The sequence below is a fragment of the Lissotriton helveticus genome, chromosome 10 (genome assembly GCF_964261635.1).
Source record: "Lissotriton helveticus chromosome 10, aLisHel1.1, whole genome shotgun sequence".
Taxonomy (NCBI): Eukaryota; Metazoa; Chordata; class Amphibia; order Caudata; family Salamandridae; genus Lissotriton; species Lissotriton helveticus.
In genome coordinates this window covers 547595918-547621314 of record NC_136071.1, presented here as the reverse complement: position 1 = coordinate 547621314, position 25397 = coordinate 547595918, and the positions used below count along the sequence as shown (strand labels likewise).

The window sequence follows — 25397 nt, the reverse complement described above, 5'->3', positions numbered from 1 at the left end:
ATGTGTTATTCGTTTGTCCAAATCTGACTGTTGTAAAAGCTAGAAAGCGGTTTATACAACCAATTAGAACAAAATGTAAAATTAACTCGGTTCAGAACCTGATTTCTCTTCGTAAGGCACCTCCTAATGAATTTGTGCGTTACAACATGTTTACATTTTTTAAATCTATTTTAACTTTGTACTAGAATTACATTTTACTATTTTAAGTGTAATTTAAAAAAAAATATTGGTTGTTCTCAGTCGAGAACTAAATTAAATAAACAAACTTGATACAACGCACTCACTTTACCTCTGATAAGTCAAATGTTTTTATCTGCATCTATAAAACGAAATATAACAACAAGCATGGTTTGGAGATTTAATTTCCCATAATGCTTTAGAAACAGTTGAATTGAAATTAACAGCTCACTCGTTACCATTGTTATAATTACAAATACTGCATGTGTCAGCTCATTTACCTTAGTCTTACTAGGCTATTCTATATTTGCAATTTCTGTGCCAAACAGCGGTTTGATTTGGCATCTGTGTTTGTCAGTCATAGCTGTTGTGTTGTTGTTGTTGATGGTTGTGGCACGGGCTCACTGCTACACATCAATTTGCAGACTTTGTGAGTCAAACTGAATCAGCAACTTGCACCCAGAATTCACAATAGAAAGCATAAAAGTGCCTGAAGATCAAAGGTTGTGAATGTAGGACTAGTAGTATATGTTTCAGAGATAAATATCATACAATAAGAGCCCACAGAAATGCAGATATATTTAAAAACACTAAAATTGTCCCAGGTTTACAAGTAAGATATTCTTGCTCAAGATATGCTCCCCCAAGCTCGCTCCCCCAAGCTCCCTTCCCCCACACCCCATCATCCCAAGATGACAACGGCAGCAGTAACAGTGCATGATAGTAATAATACCAACATCATTTGTGGCAATGTGTTTAAGGGGGGCAGAATGATAATTATTTGTTGAAACCCTGGCCACATAGTCTTTAAGGCCACCCAGGTATGACATGCTCCAAAATTATCTAGATCATTTAAAATATATTTGTGCTCCATATATGCCTTGATCAAATTTGATTTTATAAAGAGTATTGGAAATGTATTAAAAAACCTATAGACCAGAACTTAGCGTGTGATATATGAAGTTCATATTGGCAGATGGCTGTGTCTTGTTTTCCTGGTGCCATCATCCAAGGGCACAGTTTTACGTATACGAGCTAAGGCTGCTGTTTTTTCAATGTCTACTTCAGAATAGAATTGGTTTGTTGGAGAACCTGAAGAAGGACTTTGTGGTGTTTGGGGGTTGTCTGAGTCACAGCCACTTTCCAACTCCACCTCAATGTAGTTTAGATGCTTGTCATCTAGGCCTGGATGTCGGATATCAAAGTTGAAATATACAGGTGCACAGCTACGATTATTCAGGGACAGTTGAGCTGAGGAACTGGCCTTCAGAAAAGCTTGTTTTGAATTGTTGCAGATATTTACAGGTGAGGGAGGTTTATGTCCTAAATCAAGTTTTTCTTCAAAAATTGATGGTGAGGAAGGCACGCTGTCGTCGCTAAGCAGGGCAGACTGCCTTTGAGCGATGCTGTAGGTCTGAGAGTCTGAACTGCTGACAGACGCCATAAAGTGTCTTCTGCACTTTGAACCAGGAAGGTTCTCATAACCCATCTTTCTGTTGCAAGATGCATCTCTTCGTTCATCACTATCATAACCAGTGTCCCAAAAAGTGCAGTTGGAGTCTCTTATGGTTGTTCTGCTTTCAAGGGTCCGTAGCTCCTCTCTTTCGGCTTGGGGTCTTGGAGAACACGTCAGCCCATGGTACTGTTCAATAAGAAGCCGATGTCCTACGAAGCTCTGATCTTCAGGAGGATCTGCTCCACCATTCACAGATCTTGGTTCCAGGAGCAGGTGATCTACTTTATCCTCTTTCATCAGCTTCTGTTAAATAAGCAGAAATGAAGAAACAATGTCAACCATTTACGTAACCATCACCAGTACCCCTTTAGATACTCAATGTCCTGTAATCAACACATCTAGCTGCATCTCAATACCCTGATCAACTGCTGGAATATGGCCTGAAGAGAACAGTTTGGAAGTGGATATTTATCGCTGGCAAAATAGTATGTAATCTTCACTATTTGTCCAGTCACTGGTTAAATGTCTTAAACTTAGTTCTTAGCTGCAGGCTAAATAGCAGAGATTAGGTACTATTTGACAAGCGTGTGGGTAAATAGTTGGAAAAGATCTTTATTTAGCCAGACACAACATAAAAGGGACTCCAGGCAACAAAGGGATGGTGGCCATCTTGTAATGGCGTGCAGGAAAGTAAATGCATATTAAAATATACGAAAGTGTGTACATCAGCAAATACATGAATTAAGCTAAATTGCTTACAGATAAAAGCAGTACAATCAATGATGAATAAATACATTCACATAGGCATAAAATAAATTAAAACATTTAGAAATCATACTTCTTTAGAAGCTTCAGGCATATACATTGTGTGTTGCAGTAATGGAGTATTTTGCTCTTTGCACATGACTCTTTAAAGTTTTGTCTGCAAAGCATAAAAAGTATTTTTCAATTCTGGTTACCTAAATGTTTCTTTCATAAACCTCCTTTTGATTTTCGAGGACTGGGGTCATTTTTTTTCTTTTTTATCTATAACCATGTGCATATTTTGATCTTTTTAGGAATGATTTTTCTTGTTATTTATCTTGCTCAATGTGCGACTGATTGTTGAAATAAAAGCTAAATAAATAAAAAAAATAAAAAAAGGAATGATTTTTCTTGCTTAGTAGCTTGGTCCTGGCAAGATAGCAGCATCCGGCAATCAGCAGCAAACAAGGAGTGCAGAGAGACAGGTGGTATCTAGCCCACAAACAGTGGCGGCTCCTCCGCTTAGGAGAAGGAGTGTCACCTAACTGTTTTGCAGCAGTGTGAATAAAGGAAAAATGAAATCATGACTCGTTATTATCATTTTATTTGTTCCTGCTGTGGAAGCTTTGCGGGCGGGGGTGTTCTGCTCTCAGAGCAGTGAGAGGAGTGGTGGAACTATGTAAGTGCGCATGAATGTTTTGCCGTAAGGCTTGGGACGACCAAACAGTCATGCTCACTTTGAATTTTCTCAACCCAGACTGCATTACAGCCTGGGTGGAGAACATGCCCAGGCTCCCAAGCCCTGCCTGGGCGCCGGACCAGAGCACTCAGACCAATGACAACGCTGCTTTGCAGCATTGTGACTGGCTTAGGGCAACCTGGGTGCTTCCTGGGTGCTCCGTTTCTGTGCCGGGAGAGACAACAGAGGAGAGACGTGGGACACGGCGAGGAGATACGTTGATTTATTTACCCCCGACCCACCTTCCGCCCAGCCACCCCTGATCTGTGCCAGAAGCCACTGGGCATAAAGGGAGGAGCACTTACATAAGGCAGTTCATGATTTTTGTGAAAATGGTGTTTTGTAGCAATTGCATGGGATAAAAGGAGTGGGGATACAGTAATGGGGCTACTGTTGAACAGGGGAGATGAAAGCAGGGGAGAGGTAAGCAAGCAATCTGAGCAATTTACAAGGTAAGTGTCTATTAACTAACCTGCCAGCCATACTATTCACCCACCAGAGTGGGTTTCATGAATAGATACTTAGTGGTCCCATGTCATGAGCCTCCTCCTTCACCCACACTTACATTTTATTTGCCTGCCCAAATTGTCTTTGGAAGTGTACTTTTGTTTTTAACATGCTAATTAGCAGTGTTTTAAGTGGGCTGAGCCCAGCCTCAACTGGGTGCTCAATATCTGTCCAACAGCCTGGTTTGTAAAGAAAGTCTGGAATTCAAAAATGATATATAGGCTTGGATGCTATATTCAAGTAAAGTCATTGTGCATTGCTCTTGGGGAAGGAAAGAGTAGTACTGGTAGGCGGAAGATAATGACCAGTATGATGATTAAGCCCAGGAAGTGAACCACCAGGAGAGTTAGTAAGATCAAAGCCATGAGGCCAAGGACTAGAAAGTCAGGGGATTCCTAATCATGAGGAACAGGTGAGCAAGGTCAGAGGGCACTAGGAACAATAGGCCAAGGGGCAGGACCAGGAGAAACAGGACAAGGGGTGTTGGGACTACAGTGAAAAGAATCGAGGGATGTGGAACAGGACACCATGACCGGGAGGAACAGAGCCAGAAGGACTAGGGGTAGGAGGACAAGGAGGCCCTGGGCCTGCAGGGCTAGAAAGGTTCTGAGCACCAATCAAAACCAAGGGATGAGGACAAACATGACCCGGAGCAGAAAATCTAGGTGGACAGAAGAGTACCAGTACCAGGAGAATAGTGGACAAGAGGGTCAGGAGGATCAGAACCACAAAGATCAGATCACAGAAGACCAGAATCAGAAAGGCCAGGAACGGGAAGATCACAAGAGGAAACGTCCAGGGTTAGCAGGACTTGTCTAGGAGGGTCAGATTAAGGACAATCCTAATCCAGGGTGACAAGGACTAATTGAACCAGGGTGGCCCACACCATGGGAACCAGGAGGATCAGAGCCACTGGGCCAAGGACACCATTACAAGGACCAGGACAGAGAGGTCCGCGTGGAACAGGCAAACCAGGTGGCCAGGAGGAATAGTAAGACTAGGATGAAGTAAGAGGACCTTGGGAAAGAGAAGGGCTAGGGCAACCAAGGCCAATGGGACACCACCAGAAGGCCAGCGCAGGAAGACCATACAAAGGAATACCAGTATTAGGAAAAGCTGGACTACATGGACCAAGGCAGCAGGAGCAGAAAGATTTGGAACAGTAACCAAGGGGTACTAGATAAACCAGGGGATCAAGACCAGGAGGACTGCGGGACCAGAATTTGGGTAAGGAAGAGAAAAGGGGCTAGGACCGGGAGCCTGTGAAACAGGAGGCCCAGGATCCAGAGGACCAGGGGTTGGAGTATCTGGGAATGACTACCAGAAGGACCAAGACTTGGAAGTCCAGGACCTGGAAGTTCTAAAGCTAGCAAGGTCAGGAGGTCCTAGACAATCCAAACTGAGGAAAGCCAGGCTGATCCGCAGTAGGACTGGACAAGTTATTGCAGAACCATGAGGACAAGCAGCAGGAGGACAAGGAAAACTTGGAGAAGGAGAATCGGGACCAGATTGAGGAGGGCTGTGAAAATCAGGACCAGGAGGGTAATTAGCTAGATGGACCAGGAACTCAGGATAGGCAGGACAGGGAGTAGGAAGACCAGTGGGACCAGAGCAAGGAGGACTAAGAGGATCAGAACCAGAAGGACTGGGAACAGGGCTACAAAAGCTATAAAGATCAGCATTTGGGAAACCGGAGCCTGGTGTACCAAGTGGAGCAGAGCAGCCAGGACCTGGTGTAGCAGGACTAGAGTGAGAAGGACCAAATGTTAAAAAGCCCAACAAGAGCCAGAAAGCCCATGGAGGATGGACACGTGTGGAGAGGATGTAGCCTTATGGCTAGAGCAGTCAATCTCGAAGCTGGGGAACCAGGTTGGAGTCTCGGCTATGACGCTCAACACCCTGTGATTCTGGGCAAATCACTTATTCGCCCCGTGCCTAACAAAAATGAATGTGTCCTAGTGTAACGAAACTGGTGCTCATGTAAAGCGCTCGGATACCCGATGCCTCGGGTCTAGTTCGCGCTATATAAAACTAAAGAAATAAAAAAAAAAAAAGTGTGGGCTGGAGGATTAGGGCTAAAAAGACCAGCCTCATGAGCACCTGAACACGAAGAGCCTGGATCAAAAGGACCAGTAGATGCACTTCCAGCTGGACACAAGAGGCCAGATGAGCCCAGGGGACCCGCAGGATCAGGCACTGCAATACCAGGAATAGGAGGTGAGTAATATAGGGCGGGAGAAATCAGCACAAGGTAACCAGGGTCAAGAGGGACAAAAAGAAACAGAACCAAAAAACGCACGGGCTCAAGGGTCCACAAAGGGCTAAGATAGCCAGAAGACAGGGTTTCTGATTACCAGCATGAGAGGCCAAAAACAAGAAGGATCATGAGGACCTGGACCAATAAACCCATGACTAAGAGGATCAGGTCTAGAAGACCAAGGTCCACTATAAGAACCAGAACTAGGAAGATTAGGTCTAGAAGGCACAAAAGTATGCAAAGGAAAATAAATATGAAAAACAGCAATAGAAGCAGGGCCAGGAGGACCAGATCATAGAGAACCAGAATGATCAGACCAGGGAGCGAGGTAACCCAAGCCAGAAGAATAAGCTCTAAGAGGACCAGGTCACAGAGGACCACAGAGCCAGGAGATGGGGGTACCAGGAATCATGAGACGAACAGAATGAGGAGGATCGGAGGATTAGAGGACAAAGATAAGAGAAACCAGGTTTAGCGGACAAGGAAGGTTTAGAAGAGTTTGGGCCTCAAAGGACCAGGAGGACCAGGACCAAGTGGACTGGGCCTTCATATCTCTGAACAAGGAAGGCCAAGAGCAAACAGATCAAGTCCAGGAGGCACAAAATTAGCAGGCGAACAAGGACTCCAAGGACCAGGAATAGGAAAACCACAACAAGCTAAACCAGAACCAGGGTGAGGAAGACTATAAGAACAGGACTTTGAGGATCAGGAGCAGAGGCCTTGCCAACCACAGCAAAAAGCACAAGAGTTCAGAGAACCACAGCAAGTAGGACCATTGGAACCACAACCAAGGAAATGAGGAAGATCCGAACACACAGAGACCACAAAGGATCAAGACCTGGCATACAATGACAAGACCACCATGGTAAAGAGGACTAAGGCAAGGGGAACCAGGACAAGGATGGCAGGAGCCAAACCACCAAGCTCGGTAGTTAGGACAGGATTGCCAGGAGTAACAGGATGACCAGAACAAGGACTATGAGGACGAGTTAGCCTGAAACTAGGATTACAAGAAGCAGGAGAACTTGGACGTTCAAGACCAGGAGTATAATGACCAGATAGAGGAGGTTTAAGGAGATCAGGAGCAGGTGGACTAGGGATATTAGGACCAGACTGACGACGATTAGACAAGCTAGAAGGATCAGCGTATGCAACACCATGGACAGGGGAACCATGAGACCATAGCCAAAAGGACCAGGATCTGGACTACCAAGTGGAGCAGAAGAACCAACAACTAGTGTAGAAGGACCAGGTTGATGAAGATCAGGGATACCAGGACAAGAAGAACCAGGAAGACTAAGTGGACGAACAGGATGTAGTACTAGGGACTACATGGAACAAGACCAAGAGCATCAGAATTACCCACATCAGGAGGACTAAGAGTGCCATGCTAAGGAAGGATAGGACAAGAAGGATCAGGATAGGGAGTATCAGTGGGACCAGGACAAGGGGTAAAAGAGAGCTGAAGAACCAATACCAGGAAGAACCAGGAAAGAGCAGGACTGGAAGACCAGAGTCAGGAAGGACTATAATCAGGATCACCACATTTTCGAAACCAATACTGAGGGGGGAACAGGGCCAGGGGACTAATGAGAGGAGGAAGCCCATGAAGATCAGAACAACCCAATAAACGAGGACTTGAAACAAGATCAGTTGGAAGACCAAGACCTAGACATACAAAACAATCAGGAGGAAATGGAAGATTTGGCGGAGGAAGAAACCTATATGATTCTCCATCATATGTAGTAGGATACCCTCTCATAAAGTGTTCTTAGTCATGCTTCCTATGATGTCAACCGCTGGAGACCCTCGCCCATTTAGGCAACTTAAAGCACTGATGGTAAGAATGGACCGAAATATCACAGATTGCAAAGTGGATAAAAATTGAATACAGTCCGCTCTGGAGCTCGGAGTAGCAGCAGATACTGTCTGATGCTGGCATAGTGGTCTCAGGGTGGATCAGTGGCAGAAAGATAGGTACTTGGCAGAGGAGACTGAATGTGGATGAGTGAAAAGGGTTGTGGTCTGTGAAGGATGGAAGAAACTGTTAAAAATCTCAGATGGCTGAAGAAAATAGAAATTATTAGTGGCTAACAAAGGTAGTCAAAGGGTTGTGGAAATCAGCAAAGGGGAGCTCAAACACAGAAGAAGGCTTAGACTAGCAGGAGGAACTCCAGTAAGACCCATAGATGGTCTCAGATGACCTACAGGGGGACTATGAGCAACAAAGGGCCCTACCAGCTGTGGTAGCACTGAGAATCAAGGTTAGTAGAGGTAGCGTCAGCCCTAAAACAGTCGTAGGCAGAGCTCTGCGTGCAAGTTAAAGGGTAGTAGAGGTGCATATGTGGAAGAAGTGTTTGAATGCCACCAAAGAGGTTCTCAATATCAAAACTGGCAGAACATTCTGCAAAACTCTTGGCTGTCAGAGGAATTAGAAGATGGGTGTAGTTGTGATGGTTAAATCTGAGGAAATGCTTGGAAGATATATGACACTGGCAGAGACTGTACAGTAGCAGTCTGGGCTCTTGGAGCTAATAGAAAAATCAGAACAAAGTATTCTGAGACTGTGAGAGGCATAGTAGGCTTTCTGGGATGATGAAGGGGCAACAGTTGGGTTCATTGGTTTTTCAGGGCTTGCAAAAGTGTTATCAGACTCTTGAAGAGTACAAGGCTGGGGACCTGAGAGACAGTGGGAAAGCTGAAACATGTGAGTAATTGAGGACTTACAAAAGAGCGAACGGACTCTTGAAGAGCAGCAAGGCTGAGGACAAGGAGACAGTGGGGAGTGAAAGCTGGAACATGTGAGCAACTGAGGACAACAGGGCAAGTTGAAGGTTGACGGAGTGCTGGAGGGAGGTCTTAATGCCAAGACCAACATGGGTGACCTAGCCAAGTGTCTGTGTAGGGCTAGTTAAGGATAGCCCAAACATATATTTTCACTAGTCAGGTGAGTGCCTCAGTTGCTGAAGAGTTGGTACTGAAAATTAATGAATGGGTAGGCCTAAGCACTGGTTTAGAGGCTCTAAGTGCTGGCAAAAAAGAAGGTGCCTGAAGGTTTGAGGGAAAGGTGAAAGGTTGTGGTGCTGACAGATTGGGCTGGATGAGGTCTTAAATCAAAAGAAGTGTAAACAGCATTTAAAGAGAGGAGCATATGGGTTCTTATGGGTGAGGCTGGCAGAACTGAACTGAGTACTTGCAGAAAGCTTGGACAGTCTCCGAGGCCCAGAAGAGGGCTATACAATCTACTACAGAGAGAGACAAACAGGTCAGATGAGCTTTTAGAACTACAGGATTCTTGGAGCCTGTGTGGACCAGCAAGGCTTCCATGACTAATGACACTAGCTCAGGGGCTGTGAACAGCGAGGGGATCCCAAGAGCTGCTGGTACCAGGCCTATAGACTCGGTAGTTCGTGGAAGGGATCAGAGGGTTAGTGGAAGGGATCAGAGAGCTTTTGGGGAATTGATTGTGGGCCTTTTTGCCCATGGATAAGGGGGCTTGTAAAGACTTTGTCGAAGGGGGTTTGGAAGAGGTCGTGATGGAGTTGTGAAAATGAGATGGGAATGAGGGTAGTTTAAATGGGTGCTGTGGGTCTGAACTGGACTTTGCAGAGGCACTGAATTGGGAAGTTTAATTAAACCATGTAGACAATGTTTGGAAGGGAATGTCCCCTACATAGTATACAGACTTGCACTCCTGCCCTAGATGCCAGACTGCAAACTAGGAATGACGGTTTTATTTTTAATCAAACGGGTCAGAAAATGCCTAGGCCTGCCCATAAAAGTGCAAGGTAGGGAACTTGTTCCATGACTTGAAAGGCACACCAATCATGTCTTTAAACCAACATGAAGTATACAAAAAGTGGTGGATGGAATACTTGCATTAAGTTCAGCAGCTGGTAATTACTTGTGACGGCATCCCAGTCGCCGTTACTTTGTACACTATGCCTAGTCAGTTTGAACCCAGTCATATGCAAACCAGTCTTGACCCTGCTCCAATAGGAACAGTCCAGGCTGAACTACCTGACCAGATCTTCCCTCAACCAGAACACAACCAACTGAGACCGGTTCTGCCCAAATTAGGTCTCATCAGTTGGGTCTCATGTGCACAGGACACACGTCTGGGCATTCACACATCTGGGCATACACACGTCAGTTCATGTTTGAACTGTGCATCCTTTCGTTTTGAGGTGAAAATAAAGGTTTTTATTTTAGCAAGATAACCCCTGAACTGGACAATATATTTTGGTGTCTTTTGATTGACTATTAAATTCAGATCTCTTGTCCTCTGAGATTTTTTTCTCAGAAATAGCACTGAAGTATATTCTCTCAGAAATAGGGCTGGTGTGTAATGTCTATCAAATTCAAATAAAGACTTGCATTAACTTTTGAATATATTTTCTTTATAACCCTATTTGGGTTCATATTTGCAAGCTGCATATGTCCAATGTGTTTGTGATTATTATTATTGATTTAGTAGCATGGTACTAGCCGACCCATCACATTGTTTGTATGTCTGATGGTCAGATAGCATCACAGTCTCCTGTTGAAGTCTCTCGGGCGTTATGGACACAATAAAAGGAGTCTGGCTTATTGTATGGCCTGTCTTCGGTTATTATTGAAGGGATTGTCATTGCTGTTCCCACACATAGGATCATATTTACATCAGATTAGAGGATGATCCACAAGTTTGTTTCCATCTATTTTACACTTTTCTGACATTCTCCATGCATAGCTCACCTTCAAGACTGCACAATTGGAGCTGAACCTTTAACATGATACTTTTCATACATCCCAGACAATAAACCTACCACTTACCAACCACGCACAACCACCAAGATGATGGTCCGTGTTTGAAAATGCAGATCTATCTCTCATAAAACGCTCTGCTTCTCTTCATGCTTAGCAAAACAAAAGAGGATGATGGACGGAGTGTTAAACATTGCAAGCACTCACCCCCAGTCAACTGATCTTGGTTTAATCCATCATATTCTTTATCTGCCCCATCGATAGGAGAGCCTTTGACCGATTTGGTCAATCTCTCCTTCGCTCATGGCACGGTACCGCCAGACTGGAAGAGCGCAGTCGTTAAAGCGCTTCTGAAGAAGCCTGGCTTAGATCCACAGAACTTAGCCAATTTCAGGCCCATCTCCTTGCTACCAGGGATTAGTAAGGTTGCCGAGAAACTGGTTAACCGCCAACTGTCCAACTTTCTCGAGGAGAATGGTCGGTTGAGAGACTCCCAGACGGGATTCCGACCGGGTCATGGAACCGACACGGCTCTGCTAGCAGTTGTAGAGGAGGCCAGAAGCACTTTGGATACAGGGGGGTCAGTGGCAGTGATCCTCCTGGACCTAAGTGCGGCCTTCGATACTGTCAACCATGGAGTGTTGACACAACGCCTAGCAGAGACAGGAGTCGCAGGAGCGGCCCTGGAATGGCTGGCCTCTTTTCTGGAGGGGCGTACCTTCGAGGTTTGGGAAGGCAACGCAAAATCTCCTCCCCTTCCACTTCACTGTGGGGTGCCTCAGGGCTCATCCCTGAGCCCTACGTTATTTAACGTGTATATGGCACCCCTGGAGGGTGTGGTGTCTCCGTTTGGCTTTAAGACCATAAGCTATGCGGACGACACTCAGCTAGTGGTGGGTCTGACACAGCTGGAGAAACAGCCTGAAACGCTCCATTCATGCCTAAGAGAGGTGTTTGACTGGATGACCAGGTCATCGCTCAAATTGAATGGCTCAAAAACTGAGCTGATGATCTTGGGCCACTCAAGCTTTGCCCTCTCGCCGAGCAGCTGGCCCAACTGTATGGGCACTCCGCCTGACCCAAAGAAGGAGATTAAGAGCCTGGGGGTCTGGCTGGAGCCTGATCTGTCCTTTAGGACACACGCCAAGAAGATCGCTGGCGTGTGTTATGGACTGCTCCGTTCGGCCCGTAAGGTTCTCCCCCTCTTACCTGAACTCTCCCGGAAGTTGTTAGTCCAAGGTCTAATCATCTCACGCCTGGACTACAGTAATGCACTCTTTCTCGGAGCACCGGAATCAACGTTCAAAATCCTGCAACAAGTGCAGAACGCGGCAGCCAGGCTGCTGCGGAACGTTCCGGCCAGGCAATCAGCCAGGCCCGCTCTAAAGGCACTCCATTGGCTCCCGGTCAAAGAGAGAGTGACCTTCAAAGCCCTCTGTATTGCTCACAAGAGCATGCAGGGGAAAGGACCTGCTATTCTGAAGGACATGATTCAGCCATATAAGCCCACCAGAGCCTTACGCTCCAATAATAAACACCTCCTTCAGATAAAGAGAATTAGGAGAGCCCGTTCAGGTGGCAGGAGCTTCTCTATTCATACTGCACACGCCTGGAACTCCCTCCCACTCTCACTACGCTCTGAACCAAACCTGCTCAGGTTCAGGAAACATTTGAAAACTTATCTATTTCCAGAATAATTCTAAATCTGTTCTGTTTCACATAGGCAACTTGCTCTGATTCTCTATAAGCGCTGGGATGCCTCTGGGTAACCGTGCGCGGTACAAAATTCGTTAATAATAATAATAATAATCTCACTCCGCCACCCCAGTTCAGACATGGCCATATGCAAATCAGTCAAACCCTGTGCCTCATGTGAACAGTCCAGTCCGAACTGCCAAGCCATATCTTCCCTGGACCAGAAACAAGCGTCCTGGTACCGGTTTCTGGCTAATCAGCCGTCATCAGCCAGGATAGCTTGAATCCAGTGGCAAAGTGAGCAAGGGACCCACGTCTGGGCATACCCTGCCAACTTAGGGCCAACATGCTTAAGCTGAACCATAAGTTTGCCTTCAAATGGTTGGAGCCCAGTTCCACCATTGAGCATGATTGCATGTGTTTTCCACATAGTTCACACAATATCAACCATGCACAAGAAAGTGTTGCATAACATCACCCTGCTGTGGGGGGTCTGGAGTGTAGCCTACTTTGACTTCCTGGAAGGCGGACATGGATTTGTGCATGCTTAAAGAAAAGATAGTGTATGTTGCACGGGGTTGTCCCAGCAATTTGGGACAAATGGAATGTATACAGAGGAAACATCTGTGTCTCACCTACTGCCCCTGCCCTCGAATAACCTTTAACGCCTTGAGTCCCCACTTTCCCTGTCATACCGCGGTGGTTCATCGACGGAATGATGTCTATATATAGTTGCGACACTGTTCCTCCTTCTGTATTCAAAACGCTTTGGGGCATTATCCAGGGCATGAATCAGTATTCAAATCTTGCATTAACGGCAGTGGAACACTGGAAAAGTGCTTTAGTTGCACAACGTTTTGTAGATGGATTCTGAAGTCAAGAATCACATGTCCGATCACTATGGATTTATAGAGGTTGTTTTGTTGCTTCCAGGTCAGACAGGACTCTCCATCTGTTCTCATTGCATCGGAGACCAGTAACAACTTAGGAAGCAGGATATACGTGGGTTTCACTAGAGTAGGATTACACCTAATTTAACTAAGGGAATACACTGGCAATTTTATCCCATCCACCAATCACAACTGATGTCATAGATGTGTTTATGTAGCATTATGTAAAGGCTACCATGTGACCATGGACTAAGACAGACTGTTGAAGGATGGACGCTAACTTGTGGAGTACGTCCCTGGCCTCAAAGGTGCCCTACCATTCACCATGTATCAATAATCAACACATACTTAACCCCCTTCCACGCTGATGACGAGCTGGGCTCGTCATGAGGTAGCCTCCTGCTACGCTGATGACGAGCCCAGCTCGTCACGTAACATGCGCTTTCGCAAAACTCCACGTACGAGCGGAATTCCGCCCGCACGCATGCGGTTAATGTCCATACACGATGTGGGCAAGAGACCACAGTTTGGAGCACTAAACAGCCAATAGGCACTTTACCTGAGTGGTACCAGTTGAACACCTTGTGCCCATACAGTATTAATCTACTAAGACCAGTCACCATGCAGCCTGGGTTGATGGGCTAGTAGTCTGTCTCACTTCAAATGAGTACAATTTGGGTGCTCCCCCCTATCACCAGAACCCTGCCAAACAGAAAAGCAAAAGGATGGAGCACTTCCAAAGGACATGATTGTTTAGTACATGAGAGAGAAACACAGGTATAGGCCAACTATCTGAGATTGTTTGATGGGAAGCCATTTCCAAGCCATGCAGATGACTTTCATGCCATTCATGTAGTTAAACGTAACTGACCTTAGAAATGCAATGAAATAATCACTCTCCTCTTCTTCCTCAACCAACCCATGATGAATATTCAGAGAATATTTCACATGTTTGTATAAGTTTCCCCAATACATTCTTTATTAATGCCATAAGTACCACACAACTGGCATAGAGCCAGAAAAATAATTTCATTGTCAGTCAATGGGGCTTTGAAAGTGGATTGTTGAAAGACTACAAGCATCTTATTTATGTGCTGAAGATATAAGAGGTGCCGAGACTCAACCACAGCATATCTTAGTGGTTAAACTTGTTGACTCTGTTGTCTGAGTACTGGACGTATGAAATCAGTGACATGCAATTTAAAAAAAGCAAAGTGTTTAACAGGAGGCTAATCAATACACACAACTCTGGAACATCAACTGCTTCATGCCATCTATAAAGTTTTGTGCAGTTTTGTGCAATGTTATTTAAGATTCAATAAATGCCATTCCTATGAGGAATGTGATGAAATAATAACTAACTCTGTAACTGAGTGACACTGATTGTTTATTTTTCTCTCTCGCTAGACTTTTCAGACCAAAGGTAGTATGAAACTACCAACACAAGTACAAATACATTTTCAGAATGGAAACAGCATTTACAACGCAGACAGAACCACGCGTTCCGATACAGCGCAAGCGTTACCACGATTGCCTTTACCATGCATCTGCCTTTCCCACGCATTTTCGTGGTATAGGCTGTCAGCGCTCTAGATTCAGAGTGGATGGTCAGGGAGACTGGAAGGAACAGGAAGCATCGGGACACAGCTTTTCGAGGAGGGCTGGGGTCAGGTAGATTTTGACCTGGGGGCTGTGTTTTAGGGCTCAGGGTGGGCAGCTGTCAGGGTAGTTTTTAGGGCGGGAGACAGTTTTACAGCTCAGGGTGGGGACCTGGGGTGTTTTTAAGGCTGGGGTCGTTTTTAGGACTGGGGTCGGTTTCAGTGATCAGGGTGGGGGTGGGGGGGAGGGGGGGGGTGCTTTTAGGGGTGGGGGCCGGGTCGTTTTCAGGGCTGGGGACCACGTTTTAGGGCTCAGGGCTGGAAAGTTATCTTTACCATGCATATGACTTTATCAATCATGCCTCTCCAACAAAATTTGTGGTAAAGGCATGCGTGGTAAAGACGTGGTCATGGTAAAGACTGTTAAGGCATGCAATAAAATATCATGTATCGTCATACAACCTTTTCAGAAGAACTAAAGGCTCTGTGATGATTGGGTATATACATATATATTTGAGTCTAGTATGTATGGAGTGGGACGATGGATATTGTGTTAGAATGTGCTGCATAAATTATAATGTGGAAGTATAACTATAACTTCAGTAGTTCAGATGTTTGTGTAGTTTGTTAGTTTACTGTAGTACACACTCCATGAAAAAAACTAAGGTTAACCATTATTTATTGTTAGGTGGATTCAGGTTAATTACTAAGTACTACACACTGGACTCAAATCAGTAGCCATGCTACATAAACTGTAACTCACAACTGTACCATACACTCAGTTATTACAAAATATTTTTATAGTTATGTTATAAATCTGGTAATAATCCGCAAATATCACAGCGATCGCAGGTACCATAGCGGCCCTCTCCCCATGGGGGCCCATAACCACTTGAATCACTCTAGAGACTATGCCATGGGTCATCAACCAAAAAACGAACTTGCTGGATTTGTCTCCCTATTCGTATACTCGACTGGTGGAGGCAATCCAGCATTGACCCGTCTCCCTGAGACAGAGTTGAATCAAAGATGCTCTATAGGCTTCTGCACTGCAATTCACATAGCTGCCCCAGCTACCCTCTCAAGTCTCACAATACAGATCTTCAGCTCCTCTGCTGCTTTTTCCAACCTTCATAGGCCCTAAGATGGATCCTGACTATTCCACACATGCATGCATTCCCCGCTGATCGCAGGGAACAAGGTGAGTCCAGCGAGCTGACATTCAGGTCTCGATACACCTGCATTTCCATTGACCAGAATTAAGTGACCTCTCAGTTAACCAAACACCATGCACTGAATTGCAAAATCGAGTGACGGCTCCTTTTCAGAGCAACCAAATGAATCATGACAGGTGAGTGATCAAAGATCCCTCAAAGCAGGATATAGGGACCCACCCTAGAAAGTAAGTAGATGGCAGGCAAGAACAACAGATGCCTTACGAGACCTAGTATTATGAGCCGCTGATGTCTGGGTGCATTATTGTGTGGTCATGTTCAAGACGCTCCAAGCATCGCAGAGTCTGAGTCTCGTGGCCCACTTATTCAGCCTGTTTCTTTCTCCATTGCAACCCCTGTACACCTTGAGTCGTCTAACTGGGGGGACATCTCATCAATGAAAAACCCCATAAGATCGTGGTCCCATTTGGAAGTAGAAGCATTAGCGTGTTAAGAGCTTCAAGGGTAGAGCATGCTAATTATGGGGGCACATCACGCTAAATAGTTTGTATTCTTGCCCTTCTAAAACCCCTTCAAGATCAACGGATCAGCCCTGTGTGGCTAACTCAATGCGGGAGACCACCATAGGGACGTTCTCGTGCAGCATGATGGGGACACTCCTGAAGCCACTCATGTAGCCAGCGTGAAACTCTATCATAGCCGTATTGTGCCAAAAACTGGGACTTGTTACCCAATAGGTGAGTTTCTTGTACTGCCCCTCTTTTAATCCAGTTATTAACGTTTCACGTCATAACCTTCTAGTCATACATAGCTGAGTGAGTAATGGATTCTCGATAATGGGAAGGATGTCCGGGATTTAGCCCAACCTTCTAAGAGGCTGTCTTCTCCCAACCATGTACCTGCAGAAAAATCTATTACTGGGCAGAACTGTAGTGAAAGCAGAACCATGGTCAATAGAGCTAAATGCCCAAATCGCCTACCTCACAACGCCTATCCAACCCACCACTTCCACCCCAGAAGCATCTGTCGTCCCAACTTTAAGAACACTAAACTAATCTGAAACAGATGAAGCTATAGTAATCCATTGTCCCCCCCCCCCCTCCCCCCCAACACAAGATCATCATGTGGAGACAAGGTGTTGCTGGCAATATGCAAAAGCAAAGTCTAGGTAAGTAAGCCATGTAGCAAACAAACTCTCCAGCACCAGAGGGAGAACCATCCCACTTCCCACTATCAGTAGCCGTTGTCACTGGTGAGGTCACTCAGTCTTTATTTGACGCAGTCCGATGGGATTTCTTCAGGCCTCCAAAGGGATCTGTATCAATTAATGAGTCAGACTACCACTTAGGGCCGCCCACACCCATTCGGGAGCCCCTGGGCTTGCTGCATCTCTGGGATTGGGCTCACTCAAGACCACTGTGGTCTACGATTCCCTGAGATGGCAGAGAGTTACTTCACAAGAGTCTTTTTTTCACTGTCCATTCCCAAGCCGCATTTGGAGTGTTGAAGGAGGACTTGGATGCGTGAAAGACCCGGAGCTTGGAAGGGACCATAAGCATATATTGCAATTTGAGGACCCTCAGATTTTGTTTGGCAACGTCAAAGAGTTTAGGCTGCTACTGCACTGGTCAGGTATAGTAGGGAAATAACATGATCTTTGTGGATTGGCACAAAAGTGTATTTGTCCCTGGTACCCCTAAGGATTGCATCCCTATCTTTGAAGTTCAAAACCTTGGCAATCATGGGGCGAGGAGGAGTGCCCTTTGGGACGGGGGTGGGGTTAGCAGCCAGAGATCAATGTGCTCATTTGGTAATAGAGCAGGATGAAAGTTTCTCCACTAGCATCCAAGAGGTGATCCATTGCACAAGAAATTTCTTTGGAAAATAACCCACTGATCTCTCAGGAAATCCTATAAAGCACAAGTTGATCTTCATTGCACAGTTCTCAGTGTCCTTTGGGCAATTCACTAGGTGCAGTTGGAGGGTTGCAACACTAACTATGAGCTCATGTACATACATTTCTACCGCTGAGATGTGCCCCTCAGTTCCTGCAACCCTGTAGACCACTTTTTTCAGGTCCTCTTGTCCTCACCAGAGGCACGTCTACCCCACCTCAACTCTAGTGCCAAGCACGAGACTTGAATGGCCTTAAGTATAGCGCTGGCATCCGTGGGATATGGGCAGCATTCGGATGATCCTTGATCCCCAATGGACTTGGTCACCTCCATCACTGGGGAAGTGAACCGGTCTATCTTAATCTGTGTCTCAAACGCAGGATGCTTATCTCAGCCCATAGATGGCTATTGAAACATCGGAGACCGAGAAACACTCCAGCAGAGAATTGGTGGGTCCTTTGTTCGAAAGCTGATGAGGATTTTTCAGATGTTATCTGCCAGGCCCCAGACCAGACACCATAGTAGCTGGCCACACTCGAGGGGCACAGTAGCTACTGCTCCATTGAAGGGACTCCACACCGGTCAAGGATCTATTAGGATATTTTGGGCTGCTTGCCACTGACCAATTTACACAGGGAGGCCAGGAGGAAGCCTCGGGCAGCACACGCAGTCAGCATTAATTCTGGCTCTGTCCTCCACTGCTGAGCCCGATACAGTGAGGCCCCTCACCAGCAGGATAAAGCAGTCAACATCAACCACAGGACAGCAGAAGAGGGCCCTTATTAAAGCTGTAGTAGAACAGATGCAGAACATCCAGGACGCCCTCAGGCTAGTAACCAATCACTCACCATCAGGGACCCTGAGCCACCTCCCTTCCAGCCTAGGCTCACACACAGCCAGCGATAGGCAGTCCTGGGTTCTACCACCCAATCCGGCTCAAAATATGCTAATTTTATTAAGCATCATGAGGATTCAATGTTTGATTTCCTTGAGCAAAGAGACCAACTTCCGGAAGCTGGGGATCCAAAAAGAATGTCTATTTTAATGAATCGGAGGGTACAAAAAGAAAGAATGGAATCTGAAAGACCAAGGAAATCAGCTAATGAAATGAAATGTGGGTTTTTGTAGAGCGCATGTTTGCTGTGGCGTCTTAGCACTTGCTGCCATAGAGTGCAACCGGAAAATCAGCCAGCCGATTAGGTGCAAGTAAATAACCAAGTTTTAAGTTCCTTCCTGAACTGTAGTAGGTTGTTTTGGGTTCTAAGGTGCAGGGGCATGGAATTCCATAGCCTTGGGGCCAAATGTCGGAAACTTCTGCCGCGCCATTTCAGCATTTTTATCCATGGGACTACCAACAGAGACGCCGATGCGGAACGGAGGTGTAGCGCTTAATGTATTGGCTGATCTGTATGGGTCCCCCCCGTGCAAAGTCTTGTGTAGAATACACATAGATTTCAACTGGATCCTAGCCAAAATGGGCAACCTGTGCAGTTGTTCTCGAACGATTTGACGAATGGGACTGAATTTGGGTAGTTTTAGTAATAGCCGGGCGGCAGCATTTTGCAAAGTCTGTAGTTTATGAATCACACTATTTTTGGCTCCAAGGTAGAGTGAGTTACAGTAGTCAAATTTTGACAAAATCAGAGCCGTAATGACCATTTTCCTAATGGGCAAAGGGATGAAAGGGAGGATTTTCCGAAGGTTTTTCAAGGTGTAGAAGCAGGATGAGGTAATGCTATTGTCCTGGTCTGATAGAGAAAGATGATCGTCGATCAGAACTCCAAGGTTTTTTACCTTCTTTACAGGCTGGGGCAAGTCCCTGCTGTCCTGGGTCACCAGTCGGAGTTCCAGAGTGAAATGTCCCTTCCAAACATGACCACTTCCATCTTCCCGGTGTTCAATTTTAAGCAATTGTTCTGCATCCTGCTAATAATATGGCTCATGCAAAGGTTAAAACGTACTGCCACAATCTCTGGTTTGGCGGCTAGTGAGAAAAAAATGTGCGCGTTGTCTTGATAGCAAATGGCTGTGAAGCCAAGGGAGCGAATAAGTTTAGACAGTGGGGTAACATATACGTTAAATAGGGTAGGTGAAAGTGCTGATCCCCGAGGTACCCCACATGGCATGACGAAAGGGGAAGATTTGTGCTCATCTAGCATCACAGATTGTTGTCTGTTAGTTAAGTATGACCGAAGAATGTCTGCGGCCTTTCCAATAATTCCTATTTCCGCCAACCGCTGAAGAAGAATGTGGTGTCCACCGTGTCCAACGCGGCGGATAAATCAAGCATTATTAGTATGGCCTTCCCTCCCTGGTCTAATTGCGCACGTAGACTTTTGGTAGCTGCAATCAATGCATTTTAGGTGATGTGCCGTGGCCTGAAACCATGTTGTGCTGGATCAAATTTATAGTTTAATTCTATGAAAGACTGTAGTTCCTTATTTAGTGCTTTTTCGAGGACTTTTGACGGAAATTGTAGGCAAGTAATAGGACGGTAACTAGCAACTTCCGAGAGATCAAGGGTCGGCTTTTTTACGATGTGTTTTACCAGGGAATTTTTTCAGTCCACCGGAAACTCTCCTAGGTTAAGGATGTTATTAAGAAGAGGTGTCAGGTTATTAGCGATAGTATTGGGGACCATATGAAGGACCATGACCGGGCAGGGATCCAGAGGAGAGCCCGATTTAATCGCCAGGATAATTTATTCAACTCTATCCTGTGTAAGGGGACTGAACTCTTGTAAGAAAACGTATGTGTTTGGTTTGTCCATCTCATATTCGTCTTGTTTAGTTCCCTTAGTAGCAGTAGAGAATTCATCGTATATTTTGACCACCTTGTCATGGAATGGAAAAATTGAGCAAGATAGTCACAGAACTGTTTTGTTGAGTTAAAAGGTTTGGTATTACCAAAGGCTAATTTAGAGACTGTCTTAAATAGTTCTCAGGAGTGTTTTTGGAGGCCATGATTTTCTCAGTAAAATAGGTGGATTTTGCCTCAGTTAAGGCTTCTTTGTATATTGCTAACGCCTCTCCGTAGTGTTGAGTATTCCTTCCTCCAAAGTCGTTCTTTGGCTCTACAGATTTTCTTTAGGTTTTTTAGCTTAGTGTTGTGCCATGGGCTGAAGACAATCTATTGTTTGTTCGTATACAAGTTTCAGGGGCTAGCCTTGAGACTGCCTGCTCAATCCAGCGGTTAAAATGTACCGCTGCTTGATCAGGATCAGTGTCCATAAAGGGGCTCTGTAATCACAATGTAGTTTCAAGATCAGGACTGCTTATTTGTTTCCAAGGGCGCAATACCCCTGTTCTGTTTGTACCAAGGGTTCTAGTTAGGAATCCGTTGGTATAAACTTCAAAGAAGACAGCACTGTGGTCTGTCCAAGGAAAGGGTAGGGTTTTAGTAAAATTTTTCTGTGGGTGATTGGTGAAAATGCCATCTAAAGTATGCTTACCCGTGTGTGTATAACTAGTTACAATTTGCTTTAATCCTAAACTGAGAAGCTGATCTATTAACTCCTTGGTATCAGCATTGTCAGTGGATTCTAAGTGAAAATTGAAGTCACCCAGCACCGAAAAATGAGTCTGCCATACAGGATTCCATAACAGTTGTAATGGATTCAATAAATGTGTTTCTGGGCCCAGGTGGTCTATAAACTAAAAGTCCATTAAGGACATCGGTGCTGGTAACTTTGAAGCTAAACAAGATGGCCTCTTCCTTGAACTGGGGAATATCAGAAAAAGTGGCTTTGATGTGTGAACGGTAAACAATGGTCACCCCTACCCCTCTTTGTCCTTTCCTATCAATCCTAAATAAGTCATAGCCCGAAGGTATGGCCACGTTTAGGTCAGGTTCAGAGGTATTGTGAGTCCATGTCTCTGTGAGGAATAGTATGTCAGGCATATGAAGTTCAAGGAAATCAGCAAGTTTGTGCCTATGCTTGGGAAGAGATCTAATGTTCAGTAAGACAGCAGTTAAGGTATGCTTATTGTCGAAACGTGTGTCAGACCGAGCAGTGTCGGTAATATTTGGGCGATGGGGGACAGAGTGACCGTTCCCAAGACAAGGTTACAAGTAGGACAGTACAGTGCATGAGGCTCATTTCTCGGGAAGATAGGCTGACATGTATTGCCCTTACCTTTCTGCTGAAGGTTCATCAAGGTTGATTTGGCATAAGAAATTGCATACTTTTGACCAGCGGGAGGGGCGCATGGCACAATCCGGCCAAGGACGGGCGCAGACGGCCTTGCCTTTGGCGTGCCAAAGGCGCACCCAGTGTGCTGTCGCGAGAGCATACCCTCTTATGGGATAGCATGGATGGAAAGTGCTCAACTTCTAGAGCGCTAACCCCGCACAATTGCGGCCCGCCCAAGATTGCGGGACCGTCAGGAAACAAAACCTGCGTGAAGTAAATCTGAATGGATGTAACAAGCATTAGAGATGCCAATAATATGGCTTACAAATGTGCTGCCATGTAGGTTAAGGATCTGTGCTTCTGCCAAAGAAAAACACCATACATGTCCTAGTTATCTAAGACACTTTAATAGAATTAGAATGCCCTGTGTGTGGCCCTGAAAGTTCAACTTCAGGATGCGGTATAACTAAACAGAATGATCACAGATGTGTGAAAGGAAAGCACTTTCTGTAAGCACACAACTTCTACCACATCAAAACATGTACTCCTGGCTCCTAACGTGTAGAAGAGAGACAAAGCCCCTCTCATATGATGCTCACAAAATTGTCTGTCAACAGCTGCACAGCCTATGCGAGAGCTATTGGTGTTGGCAATATGTTTTAACCATTTTGTGCACCAGTGTGGCTGCTATTCTGCAAGGCTAAAAGTGGGTGGGGAGAGGGGTAGAATGGTGAGGGGTAGAATGGTGTGTGGTAGATTGGAGTGGAGTAGATTGGAGTGGGGTAAACTGGGGCAGGGTTTAAATGGGGTGGAGTAGATTAGGGAAGATTGGAGTGGGGTAGACAGGGGTGGGGAGACTGGGTTGGGGAGGTTATGGGAGATTGGGGTAGATTGGGGTGGGATATATTAGGGCAGGTTGGGGTAGATTGGGGAAAGTAGATCGGAATAGGGTAAATTGGGGGTAGGATTGGTGGGGTAGGTTGGAGTGGTGTTCATTGGAGTGTGGTAGATGGGAGTGGGATATATTGAATTGGGGTAGAATGGAGTGGGGTAGGTTAAGGTAGATTGGAATGATGTAATTTGGAATGGGGTAGAATGGATTAGTTGGAGTGGGTTAAATTGAAGTGTAATAGATTGCCACGGAATAGATGAGAGTTCGGCCAGAGTGGGGTGGATTGGAGTGGGGTAGGTTGGGGTAAACTGGACTGGGTAGATTGGAGCGGGGTAGGTTGGGTGTGGTAGACTGAGGTAGATTGAAATGGGGTAGTTTGAGATAGATTGGGTATGTTAGATTGGGGTGAGTTAAAGTGGTGCGATGTAGATTGGGGTAGGATTGGTTGGTAGATTGGGGTGGGGAAGGTTGGACTGGAGTAAATTGGGTGTGGTAGATTGGGGTAGATGGAGGTAGTGTATTCTGGGGTGGGCAGATTGAGGTAGATTGGGGAAGATTGGGGTAGGATGGATGGGGAAGACTGGAGTGGAGTAGATTTGAGTGGGGTAGTTTGCGATGTAGTAGGGTAAATTGAGGGAGACTGGAATGGGTCGAATGGGGTACATTGGAACAAGGTAAATTGTAGTGGGGTAGAGAAGTGTAGATTGTAGTGGGGTAGGGAGGGGGAGATTGGGATTGATTGGAGTTGGGTGGAGTGGGGTAAACTGGAGTGGGGTGATTAGGTAGATTGGAGTGGGCTTGATCGGGTAAGCTAGTCAGGGTAGATAGCCTGGGTGGGGTAGATTGGGATAAGTTGGGTGGTGTATATTGGGGTGGGGTAGGTTGACGTAGATTTGAGTGGGGTAGGTTGGAGTAAATTTGAGTGGTGTAGATTGTAGTGGTGTAGTTTGGAGCAGTGGCGTTGTGAACCCCCTCGCTTCGTCAGCTGGAGTGTGGGGTGGGGGTCTGTAGCGGATGCCTTGCTGGTCTGGTGGCATCCGCAGTCAGCAGACAGTGTGATAAAGGCACATTTCATGGAAGGTGATCATCCTGCGCCCCACACGATCAGCGCTTGTTATCACAATCAGGCAGCCTAAGGACACAGGGGGAGACCAGGGCATGCAACAGGACTCACTCTTAATATCGCTTTTTTGCACTTCAGTGCTACATCAGAGCGCATACTCGTGGCTGGAAGTTTAACCTCCGTCTGCTCATGCACTTTTGACTTGAGATACATATTGCTATTACTAAATATGCAGCAGTGTCTCCCTCTGCAGATTTTTAAAGAATTATTACCTACAATGAAACAAATCAGGCGAAGATGAACAAAAACAGTTAGGCTAAGAGTGGAGGGAGGATGAGAGGGAGCCTTAAAAGAAGGAAAGGAAACTACTTTTCAGGGATTTTGACCTGGGTGCTGAACTTAAAACTCTTACACAAACCTCAGCCAATCCACTGATAACTGGCTTAGGTGACTAAATGCTAGCACAACACTGGGTCTCTATCACTAACTTTGCCAATGAACCACTGTTCTGCCCTGAGATACATAACAAATAATTGCCAACATTTCATGAACAAAAGTAGGCCTGATTTTTCTGCTTACAAAAATCATCATTGCCAAATGATGAAATTCCCTCTCCAGAAAGTATTTTATACGGGTTTGCCTGATGTTAACAAACAAACTGGAACCAAGATAGCTTTTCCTTTTTAGGCCAGGGCTCTCCAACGTAGGTCCAGGAGGAACTGGATCTACGGAAGATTTTCATGTTATCTACAGTACATCTAAATGTAACTCCTTTATATATTCAGTGGTTATCTTCAAAAGATGGCATGGATCTGGTGCTCCTGGATCTAATATAGACACTCCTGCCCTAGACATATGTAGGTTTCATCAATGTTGTTGCAGCATGAGATTTGTTCTAGCTCAACCGTATTCATTTAAAGAATACTATACAAATATAAATTAGGTTTAGCAGCCTAAATGAGTTCATCAACATGGATTTACTAAGGGGGCACAGCTCACAATTCTTCTAGTTATAAAGAGGTGTGAATAATAATATAACGGTACAAAAGTGACTCAAAAGGATTTCCCAATTGAATTCTGGAATTGGTCAATGGCCTGGATCTTTGTTGAATATATTTAAAAAAAAATCAGCTTAAGAGAAATTAGCTTATTTCATTGAAGGCAAGGTAAAACCATTTCCTCCCAACAACACATGATAGTCAGTGTCTCATGAGTTGATGCTTTTCAACAGACGTAGAGTGGTGTAAACTAGGTGGGATAGACTAGATTGATGTAGATTGAAGTGGGGTAGGTTGAGGTAGATTGGAGAGGAGTAGAATGGGTAGAGTGGAGTAAACTGAACTGGTGTAGATAGAAGTGGAATCGATTTTAATGGGGCACATTGGAGTGTGCAGAGTGGGTAGGTTGGGTCGGGTAGATTGGGCAGCTTCA

The 25397-nt window shown here is 45.4% G+C and overlaps 1 protein-coding gene across 1 annotated transcript in view; it reads right to left on the bottom strand.

Annotated features, from left to right (window-relative positions):
- Window positions 1-870: 870 nt before the first annotated feature.
- The window catches only part of LOC144785399 (fibroblast growth factor receptor substrate 2-like), a 195021-nt gene continuing 170494 nt past the window's right edge, over window positions 871-25397 (bottom strand). Inside the window, exon 6 of the mRNA XM_078664335.1 lies at window positions 871-1936. Within this exon, the coding sequence (XP_078520461.1) occupies window positions 1142-1936 (795 nt within the window). The 3' untranslated portion in view covers window positions 871-1141. The remainder of the gene's footprint in view (window positions 1937-25397) is intronic.